Here is a 12,083-nt window from a genome sequence, read left to right on the forward strand (position 1 = left end):
GTCCAATGCCCTGGCTCAAAGAAAAAAAAATGAAAATTTCTTTGGACTAGGTAGGTTTTTTTGACCCAAAAAAAAATAGAGAAAAGACAAATTTATAAGGAAAGACAAAGTTTAGAGACTTAATCATAAAATTTGCCTAGGCTTCCTAAAATTTCTAGTTCTGCCACTGCTTACACATGGTACTGCTATCCTCACCTTGAAGCTAATTTTAGGGTAGAGTTAGGCCTCTAAAATTCTAATAAATCACGTGATTATAAATCAAAAAGGTTTAATTGGTTGTGAGGTTTATATATGTAACTAAGCAATCATTGTTATGTAGGTATGGCAAAGTTTTCAGGTCGCATCTGTTTGGTTCTCCCACCATTGTTTCATGTGACTTTGAGCTCAACATGTTCATTCTTCAGAATGAAGGGAAGCTATTCCCGGCTGATTACCCCAAGGTAATGCATAAAATCTTGGGGAAGTTCACTCTGCTTTTTGCCGCTGGAGACCTTCACAAGAAGATAAGAAGCCCCATCGTCAGTATTGTGAATGCATCAAAATCCAACTCCAACTTCCTTCACTGTGTAGAAAAGCTTGCACTCTCAAAGATTGTTTCTTGGCAGCTAAACTATAGGAACCAAGTTGCTTTCTACATAGAAGCTAAAAGGGTATGGTTACATCAACTTATTTAATTTGTTTGTTTTGTTCTGCTTTGTTTTGTGTTCTGTCCCAAACGATGTCTCATTTTCTGTCTTGCAAATGGATTTTTATTATGTGAATTAAAAGAGACATGGATATTGCGGTTACAAACCTAAATGAGTGGTATTTATTTTACATGACAGAAATTCATTGATGCAACCGGAAATGAAACATGGTTTCGAGACAGAATACCTTAATCCTATTTCACAACTACTGAAATATGTTGTTTTTTTCTTCTATGTGCAACAGTTTTCAATGAATGTTATGCTGAAACACCTTCTGAAAATTAATCCAGAAGAGCCACTAGTCTCCAAGATTTTGGAAAACTTTGAGAACTACATCAAGGGCTTTGTTTCATTGCCTATAAATATTCCTGGGACTGCATATTCCAAAGCTCTTCAGGTACTAACAGATCATAGCTAGATTAAATTAAGATCGTCTATATATCCATATTGTGTCTCAATTTTTGAAATCTTTTCAAATGAATTAAAAAGGAGATGAGTGAGACAACTACAAAATTAGGGTTTGTCTTCTCCAAGGTGAATGTCGTAAAATCAACGGTTGAGATTTAAAGAACACCATAATGTATTATACATGTGCAAGTATGTGATCCCAATCACATCTGTTGATTTTTTAATAAATGACTGCGATGACTTGTTTTACCGTCTAAAATGAATTCATCTAAATCGACAAAATTACATGGTAGTTTGTAACTGATATGTCAAAATTTTGTTTATTGGACTGACACAAGTTGAGAACATTAAGATTTCAATATGATAGATTAACTAGTTAATGCAAGTGCCAAAATTAGTGTCTTGATTCTGATATGGGCAATTCCTATTTTTGGGTTCTGTCAGGCTAGAATAAGACTCTCATCAATTATCAAAGATATTATCCTGGAGAGGAGGAATAAAAGAAATATTAATGTGGGCCTTGTGGAAGGAGGGGACATGTTGAATGTGCTTTTGTCAAAGGAGAACCTGTGTGATGAAGAGATGGTGAGCATTTTGTTGGACCTCTTGTTTGCAGGTTATGAGACAACTGCAAAACTTTTGTCCTTAATTGTCTATTTTCTAGTGGGATCCCCTAATGCTTTAGCAAGGTTAAAGGTAACCTATCTAGTTTTCAACCTTTTTGAAATAAAAGCATGTGTTTCAAAATTATTGCCAATTTGATTAAATTAATAACTGATTGAAAGCCATGCAGGAAGAACATCAAGGGATAAGGAAAAGCAAAAAGGAGAAGGAATTATTGAACTGGGAAGACTATAAGCAGATGGAGTTCACTCAACACGTAAGAAATTAAACTATGAACCATTTAGATAAAGTAACCTTTAGTAATGTAATTTTGCCTCCATAAGGTTGTAGTGTTTTCTCATATATGAAATTAACAAAGTTAATTTATTTTTAACATAAGGTGATAAATGAAGCATCCAGATGTGGGAATGTAGTCAAATTTCTTCACAGGAAAGCAGTTGCAGATGTCAAATTCAAAGGTATTTAATTATAATTAAAATTCAACCAAGTTTTTTATTTGTTAGATAAATGTTAATGCAGAGTCTAATAGTCAATTGATCCTGGGGTATCACATAGAAAATGAAACTCATAAATTGGATGAAGATTTTATATCCTCATTTGGTTTCTTATTTCTTATCCCACAAATCAAATTGTGATATCTAGGTATGAGTACGACATTTCAACTTTAGATGAATGGTATTAAATAACATTACATCATTTAATTTGTGGGACAGGAAATGAAATACCATAATGAGGACAGAATTTTAGACACTTAAAAAGCTTCCTTGCAAAATATCCACCCTTGAACTGGAACTTTTCTCACACATTATTAAAATTGTTGCAGGGTTTGTGATACCCGCAGGATGGAAGGTTCTTCCTGTCTTGTCAGCTGGACATTTGGATCCCACACTTTATGAAAATCCTCTGGAGTTCAATCCCTTCCGTTGGAATGTATGTTGCAGGATCTGTTTTCAAAGAGAATAACTATAGTGGAAAAATCTTCTGCGATCGTTTAGTGTCAAATTCCTTATCCTACCAATAGAATTATGCAATGTCAATTGAAAATAACATTTATGATAGTTACAACCTTAAATGTGTGGTTTTTAAATAACATAACACACGTATATTGGTGAGATAAGGAAAAGGCATTAAAGAGCACAGAAGATTGCAAGTCAATGAGTGCACAAGTAACAACACCTGGTTGATTTGTTACCCTACAACACTGCACATGAAATTTTTGTCTGTATTGGCAGGACAATTCGACAATCAAGAAAGTGGCAGCATTTGGTGGTGGTCCGCGACTGTGTCCAGCGGCTGATCTAGCTAAAGTGGAGATAGCATTCTTCCTTCATCATCTTGTCCTGAATTATAGGTACTTAACTAAATTATTACGTTAACTATACAAGTGAATAATGCTGGCTAATGAGATAAATAATAATAAAAGCACACTTTATGGTTAGGATACAAGATGGGTTGATCCGTTAATAAACTAACTTCTTGCACCCCACTTAGGAATCCATATGATTGATTGAAATGTAATGTAATAGACCTAAGCTAAACACCATATGCTTGATACCATTATTCCCTCCATTCCAGTAAGATTGTTGTTTAAGGTTGTGTCACAAAGAGTAAGAACATAATTATTAATAGTACAATGTAACTAAACACCTTTATTTAATTTTACATGTAACATGTGCAACTATTAAATTCTACCTTGGATAGAGAAGAATGAAATTGATAGAGAAGAGTTGTGGTTGGTTGATATGAAAGGTGATAAGTGAGAGAAAATTCAATAAATAGAGGTATAAAAGAAAAAAAATAGAGAAAAATGCATTGACATTCTAAAACAACAAACATTTTGGAATATTTAAAAATACATAAAACTACAATCTTTCTGGAGCCGAACGAGTAATGTGTCTGTGTTGCAAGTTTTTTACCATTGATTTTTGAAATCAATGCCTAAGTTTTATCAAACAAATTAATATGTTAAGGTTACAACAAATGGATTTAGAAAGAAGTCGGAGAGAATATAGATCCTTGCAATAACTTTCATTGTGGATGATAGTGTTGAGGGAAACATCAATTTGGTTTCTCTGCCTTCACAACATTTGAGTCAAAACCAATGATGATCAGAAGCCTCAAATTTCAAATTCTATAAATAAGATATAAGTAAATTTTTTCAAAAATTTAGTGAATCTCCATAAGATGTAAATTCAAAAGCTTCCAAGTTGAGATTTAAAACATAAACTCTACACTTATAATTATTAATTGAAAATTTAAAATAATATATTTGAACAAATTTAGATGCATATATTTTATTATAATTGTAATGATGAATTTTTAAATAACCAATTTTTATGGGCCCATTTGTTTTAAAGTTAGTATAATGTTTACTCATTTAGAATATAATCAAATTAATTTTTGATTTAAGTATACTATAAAAGTATTAAATTTATATATATAATTTAAATAATTTTACTAGTCTTGTAAACTGAATAAAGTAAAATAATTCTCAGCACAAGTAAAACTAAACGCAAAAGGAGCCATTTTGGGCCTCTGGCCCTCCCAACAACAAAAACAATGAAGTCATTTTACTCCAAAACACCATAACCCACTCGCAATGTTATTTTTCATTGATGGTTTCAAAAAATATGTTATTTTTCATTGATCCAAAAGTACTTTATTTTTGCAAAATAAAATAATCACATAATTTGATATGTCATCTTCTAATGGTATTTATCACTTAAGAATAGTCAAATTTGAGAAAGAGTTAAAGTATATATAGAGTGTGTTTGTATTTTTATTGACGCATATTTTAAAACGGTTTAACTTGAATCTTCTCCTAACCTATCTATATATCATATGTTATTGAAATGAATGTATTTTAACTACAATTAAACGTAAATACGAACACACATGCAATTGATATTTTGATATTACCTTGCATCAGGTGGAAAATGCACAAAGATGACCACCCAATTGCTTTCCCTTACGTGGAGTTCACCAAAGGGCTGCTATTGGATCTTGAACCCACGAGCACTGCTTTTGGGGAGCAACACCCTTGATTTTGGTTGGCACATTACATTGAGGCTTCATGTACTTGATGTTGAGCCAAACAACATTTTCTCTTATATTATAATGTATTTTTTCGAATCTAATCTTATACTATAATGTTATCAGTATGAAAATAATTTTTCAATTACATATATTGTCAAGAATTTTGTTCAAGATTGGAAATTTCAATTTTCCACACTTTCAATTATTATAATTATCGGGAAAAAAGCAAAAAAAAATTCTCATCACTATAACCATACTGATGCCTATTTAGTTTTCCTCTTAAATGTTGAAAAAAAAAACAAATATTTTTTTCTCATCACTTTCCGCGATAAATATGCCTATAATTCTCGTTTATAAAACTAAAAAAACATAGCAACATTACACAACGTTCAGAAGTGAACTAATCATGTTACACAAACCACGTCTCGAGTAGATTCTCTTCTTCATCAGCATCCTTCATCTACATCACCTGGAGTTGACACTAGAGGGTACATTCCGATCTAGATGTAGTCTGCCATCGTCAGGCGGAGACGTCTGCGGTACATCCACAAGAAAAGAGGAAATGCAAGGGTCAATTTCTTTAACAAAGTTTATTATAAGACGTGCACGTACAATAAAAACAAGGTATACATCAGCACAGTCTCAGTCAATTAATCAATACTCAGGCAACAATAAAATTTCAAGAAGCCTACATAGTCTCTGTTGTTCCTTTGTTTGATTGTCTGCATTTTAGCTAAGTGTGTTTTTGTGCCAAGATGTCAGACAAGTTTTTGTAACATCGCGCTATGACATGTGTCCCTGGGAAATACTCCGTGACTTGGCTGATTGGTTGTGAAGCTTTAAGTTGATTACTTTGTGATCAAGTTAGGTTATTATTGCAAGCTTCTATGCGTCGTCAAGGAATATTATTTGTGTAATCAAACCCGGTTCAAGGGGTTTTGATTTGAAGCTATTTATGGAAGTTGGAATTTGCTTATTTATTGATTGCCCGAGGATCATGTGCAGATTCGTTACCTGGTTGTTTCTAATAACAACTTCCGGATTTTGTGTAAGGACCGTGTGATCTTTCAAGCCTAATGAAGACAAGGCCTGGAAGACTATTTATGAAGACCCAAGACCTTGGTTCTAGGCACTGAACGTTTGATTGTATTAGGGTTTCATTGAGTTCATATTGTTCTTGTTCTCTTAGCAGCTTTTTGCAATTGTTGTGAGCTAAGAGTTGAGGTTTTACTGTGTGATCTTGAGATCTGTCTTTGTAACTCGCATTTGAGCTCAATCACTGTGGCAGTGATTGTGTGAGAGAGTGAGAGGGAGTTCTCATACTTAGGGGGAGACCTAAGTAATATTCAACGGGTAGAGTTAGGTAGAAAAAGTAGTTGAACTGAGGCAGTTCCTGTGAAACCTTTTGTGTACAAATTCTCTATAGTACTGGATTATCTCTCTTGGGTGAAAACCCTCCATATGTAGGTGATATTGGACCAAGCTGGGTTAACAATCTCTTGTGTTATTTTATCTTTTCTGTCATTTATCTTGTTGTGATATTTACTGTGTTTTGAGTAATGTTGTACAAGATGTCTTAGACATATGGTAGAACATCCGTCCTACAGTTGCCAGAATTTCAATTGGCATCAGAGTAGGCACCCCTGTTCTACTATTGGGTGAGATCTAGGGAGATATTTCTGGTATTATGGACCACAACAAGGAAGGAGGATCTGTTCATAGGCCACCAATCTTGGATGGTACTAACTATGTCTACTGGAAAGCATGAATGATTGCATTCTTGAGATCCATTGACAGCAAGACATGGAAATCTATTGTCAAAGGTTGGAAACACCCCGTGAAGAATGACAAAGAAGGAACTTCAACCACTGAACCGAAGCCTGTGGAAGAATGGACCAAAGAAGAAGATGATGAAGCTTTAGCAAACTCAAAAGCATTGAATGCCATCTTCAATGGAGTGGACAAGAACATGTTCAGATTGATCAATACCTGTACTGTGGCTAAGGATGCCTGGGAAATCCTCAGGGTGGCTCATGAAGGTACTACAAGAGTGAGAGTGTCAACACTTCAACTTCTCACCACTCAGTTTGAGAATCTGAAGATGAAGGAGGATGAAACTGTGTTTGAATTTCACATGAGGGTGCGAGACATGGAAAATGCATCATTTGACCTTGGAGAACAAATGTCTGCAGAAAAGTTAGTCAGAAAAATTCTCAGGTCTTTACCTAAGAGATTTGATATGTAGGTGACAGCCATTGAGGAAGCTTAGGATATTGGCAACATAAAAGTTGATGAACTAATCTGTTCTTTGTAAACCTTTGAGATGTCACTTAATATAAACACTACTTGCTATATTCACAACAGGGTAACTATTCGTTCAGGCATTGATTCTACTTTATATGAGTTGTGGAAGGGAAAGAAGCCCATTGTTAAGTACTTTCATGTCTTTGGAAGTAGATGTTATATTTTAACGGATAGAGAACAGAGAAGGAAACTTGATCCCAAGAGTGATGAAGGGATATTTCTGGGTTACTCAATGAATAGGAAGGCATACAGGGTTTTCAATTCTCGCACAAAGACTATGATGGAGTCCATAAATGTGGTTGTGGATGACAGTGTAAACAATCTGAAAGAAGACAATACAAATGGAGATGATAATGTGCCTCAGATAGTTGAAGAAAGACCAAATGTCACAGACATCAGGTCTGACATAGAATCAGAAGAAGAATATGAGCAGTTGCCATCTAAGGAGGTTGTTCCATCAATCAGGATTCATAAGATCCATCCCAAAGAGAACATAATAGGGAATCTAAATGAAGGAGTCATTACTAGATTTAGAGACATTATTGCAAATGCTTGTTTTATCTCCAAGATTGAGCCAAAGATCATCAAGGAAGCCCTAACTGATGAGTACTGGATCAATGCCATGCAGGAAGAACTGAGTCAACTGAAGAGGAATGAAGTATGGGATCTTGTTCCTAGACCAGATGGTGTGAATGTGATTGGTACCAAGTGGATTTTCATAAACAAGTCAGATGAAATGGTACTGTAACAAGAAACAAAACCAGATTAGTTGCTCAAGGGTATACTCAGATTGAGAGAATTGATTTTGATGAGACTTTTGCCCCTGTTGCTCGATTGGAATCTATCATATTGTTGTTAGATCCAACCTTTCTAGAACATGTTTACAAGTTGAGGAAAGCACTGTATGGATTGAAGCAAGCACCAAGGGCTTGGTATGAAAGACTGATTGAATTCTTGATAAATAAGGGTTATAGCAAGGGAGGAATAGACAAGACCCTATTTGTAAAAAGTGATGGTGGAAATCTTATGATAGCTCAGATATATGTAGATGACATTGTCTTTGGCGGGATGTCAGACCACATGGTAGAACATTTTGTTCAACATATGAAATCTGAGTTTGGTTGGTGAATTAAATTACTTCCTGGGAGTGCAAGTAAAACAGATGGAAGACTCTATGTTCATCTCACAAAGCAAGTACGCCAAAGAACTAGTCAAGAAGTTTGGACTTGAAGGTTCAACTCATAAGAGAAATCTTGTAACTACTCATATAAAATTGATAGTGGTCTGGATTTTGATCAAAGTCTTTACAGAAGTATGATAGGCAGTCTTCTGTACCTCCCTACTAGTAGACCTGACATTTCCTTTGCAGTAGGAGTGTGTGTAAGGTATCAAGCTCCTCCTAAGGAAAGTCATCTTGTTCAAGTGAAAAGGATTATCAAGTATGTTAGTGGTACGAGTGACTATGGTATTTTCTATGCTCATCATACGAATTCTAGTCTAGTGGGATACTGTGATGCAGATTGGGCAGGAAATGCAGATGACAGGAAGAATACTTCAGGAGGATGTTTCTTTTTGGGGAATAACCTTATCTCTTGGTTCAGCAAGAAAAAAAAACTGTGTTTCCTTATCTACTGCTGGAGTTGAGTACATAGCTACTGGAAGTGGATGCACTAAATTACTATGGATGAAGCAGATGTTGAAAGAATACAATGTCTTACAAGATGTTATGACATTGTACCGTGACAACTTGAGCGCCATCAACATCTCAAAGAATCCTATTCAACATAGTCGTACTAAACACATTGATATCTGTCATCACTTTATTAGAGATTTGGTTGAAGAAAAAGTCATCACTCTTGAGCATGTGAAAACTGATCTGCAGTTAGCAGATATTTTTACTAAAGCCCTAGATGTGGCAAAATTTGAAAAACTTAACGGAAAATTAGGGATTTGTGTAATAACTGACATATAGCGGTTAATGACACATGTCAAGGGCAACAGTTATTTTTCTCTCTTTTAACTAAATTTCTTTGTTTGATTGTCTGCATTTTAGCTAAGTGTGTTTTTGTGCCAAGATGTCGGACAAGTTGTTGTAACATCACGCTATGACATGTGTCCCTGGGAAATAGTCTGTGACTTGGCTGATTGGTTGTGAAGCTTTAAGTTGATTACTTTGTGATCAAGTTAGGTTATTATTGGAAGCTTCTATGCGGCGTCAAGGATTATTCTTTGTGTAATCAAACCCGGTTCAAGGGGGTTTGATTTGAAACTATTTATGGAAGTTGAAATCTGCTTATTTATTGATTGCCCGAGGATCATGTGCAGATTTGCTACCAAGTTGTTTCTAATAACAACTTCCGGATTTTGTGTATGGACCGTGTGATCTTTCAAGCCAAATGGAGACAAGGCCTAGAAGACTATTTATGAAGACCCAAGACCTAGGTTCTAGGCACTGAACGTGTGATTGTATTAGGGTTTCATTGAGTTCATACTGTTCTTGTTCTCTTAGCAGCTTTATGCAATGGTTCTGAGCTAAGAGTTGAGGTTTTACAGTGTGATCTTGAGATCTATCTATGTAACTCGCATTTGAGTTCAATCACTCTGGCAGTGATTGTGTGGAAGAGTGAGAGGGAGTTCTCATACTTAGGGGGAGACCTAAGCAATATTCCACAGGTAGAGTTAGGTAGAAAAGGTATTTGAACTGGGGCAGTTCCTGTGAAACATTTTGTGAAAACTCTCCAGACATAGGTGATATTGCACCGAATTGGGTTACCAATCTCTTGTGTGATTTTATCTTTTTTGTCATTTATCTTGTTGTGATATTTACTGTGTTTTGAGTAATGTTGTACATGATGTCTTAGAAATCTGTTAGAACATCCTTCCTACAGCTGCCATAATTTCAATCTCTATAGTTAGTATATGTTGTATGCTATATGCATACTCTAAAAAATGACCCCGATAATACGCCAGCATCCATAATAGGTTGGCATGACAATCACACGGGCACCTAGTCGATTAGCCTCTTGCTAGAGACCTACCGTTGATATGCCACTTCTAATGACCCAAATGGTCATTAGGGATCGAATACATGGACTACACACGGTATCCTCGATACACCAGGAGTCAGGCTCTGTGTCCACACAATTATGGGATTTTCCAGCACTACAATGGTATGCTCCGTGATTAATCAAACAAATGGAGTTACATTCACAACGTACTTATTCAGTTTCAACTCAAACACACCCTTCTCATGAATGGTCGAGATCAACATACTCATAGATATCCATAGCTACTCGTTGCAACGACAACTTTCCTCTTTTAGAGCTTCTGTATTCGAACACAGTCAATAATATAATTTCCCATGAAAGCATATAATTCAACTCATATAATCATCGCAAACATCATATGATTCATATCATCAAGAGCATGCAATCATAGTCTCATATAGTCATGGCTCAAAAGTTCATATTCTCAAGTCTTCACATCATTCCATATTTTAACATCTCATGTCAAGCATAACTTATGCATCATAATCTCATGTCAAGTCATCAATCATGTTCATGAATATACAAACACACATACATCATACAGGTTGCACGATTAAGTCCATAAACTCGAAGTGCCTTTACCTTTGTCGCTTTCCTTCCTAAGCAAAGGTCTCGCTCTCAAATCGACTGTGTGCTCCAAACCTTCACAAGCACACATACACTAAACTTAAGTGTGTGTTTCGATCAGCGTTAGCAGTTGGATCTGGTCAAAATTTGGTATGTTATATGTGAGTTAAAGTAACTTGATTTATATTTGGATACAGTTACCATGAATTGATTTCTGTAACAGAATTTCGATTGGATAACAAAATGGGTATCAATATTTTAATCATTATACAAGCCCTCCATTATTTCTTTAACTGTATATTAAATTAATGATAATAAGTTAATAATATTTAAATAGATTTTATTAGATTAATATAATTAAGTTAATAAGTGAATAGTATTCAAGAACCGGTAGCAAAAGCAAAAGTAAATATATAGAATAAGAAAATGGCAGCTAGCAACATATAAGACAACACAATTCCTTGTTACGTTCCACCTAGCTACCCAAGTTGTATGTGTTCCACAATATCAAAAAATTGAAAATCAGTTCACGCACAGGACAAATGTTATATCAAATGTCTAATACATCGTGCACAACGTACAACAGATAAATCATAAGTGCAACACAGTATTAAACCAGCAAAACAATAAAGAAGAAAACCGAGAATTGGTAACCTAGTTAGGTGCAATATCAGCTACGTCTGGAGGGCTTCAGCCCGAGAAAGATAATCCACTATTATAGAGAATCAAGTACACAAAAGGTCTTAATTGAACAACCCCTGTTCACAGCCTTTCCTACTTATTCCTTCCTGTGGTTTATTACTTAAGTCTCCCCCTAAGTATGAGAACCCCCTCTCACTTTCTCTCACAATCACTACCACAATGATTGAACTTACAATAAGCAACACAGGTTTGAAGAGATTACAACTCAACTAAACAAACCAACTCTAAGCCTTATGATGAACAATGATGATAGTAGAGTGGTGTACAAATAATACAATAAGGACTATCAAACGCAAACCCAAAAAATACAATGATATTCTGATCAATGCACAATTCCCCACTGAGCAACTAGGGTTAGGTCCTCTTCAATAGAAATTCTTTAGCAGCCTTTGTTCTTCAATGGGCTTGCACGAAAATAGAGTCCACAAAACAAATATGGAGCAAATCTTGTTGTCAAAGATTTGATCTCAACATATTTTCTTCACAAACTAAAATCAGCAACAAATCTCTCGCCAGAGGATTTGTTCACATAATAAAACAACAACCTCAGACTAAATCTGGAACAAATCTTTTTAAATCAGTACCAAATCTTATCAAATAAGATTTGAACATAAAAAGATATAATCTTTTACAATTTAAACCAAATCAAATCTCCTTCAGCAGATTTGATTACACAATAATATATTCCAGATAGCACACATAAGCTTCT

General features: G+C 35.1%; 1 protein-coding gene across 1 annotated transcript; it reads left to right on the forward strand.

Annotated features, from left to right (window-relative positions):
• Positions 1-352: 352 nt before the first annotated feature.
• LOC130735197 (cytochrome P450 724B1-like) lies at positions 353-4,903 on the forward strand. Its single transcript, XM_057587279.1, has 8 exons — positions 353-650; positions 931-1,083; positions 1,539-1,790; positions 1,888-1,974; positions 2,098-2,176; positions 2,542-2,648; positions 2,951-3,069; positions 4,648-4,903. Exons 1-8 carry the CDS (start codon positions 390-392, stop codon positions 4,760-4,762), a joined length of 1,173 nt encoding a protein of 390 aa, XP_057443262.1. The 5' UTR covers positions 353-389; the 3' UTR covers positions 4,763-4,903.
• Positions 4,904-12,083: the final 7,180 nt, after the last annotated feature.

The sequence above is a fragment of the Lotus japonicus genome, chromosome 2 (assembly GCF_012489685.1).
Source record: "Lotus japonicus ecotype B-129 chromosome 2, LjGifu_v1.2".
In the NCBI taxonomy this organism is placed as follows: Eukaryota; Viridiplantae; Streptophyta; class Magnoliopsida; order Fabales; family Fabaceae; genus Lotus; species Lotus japonicus.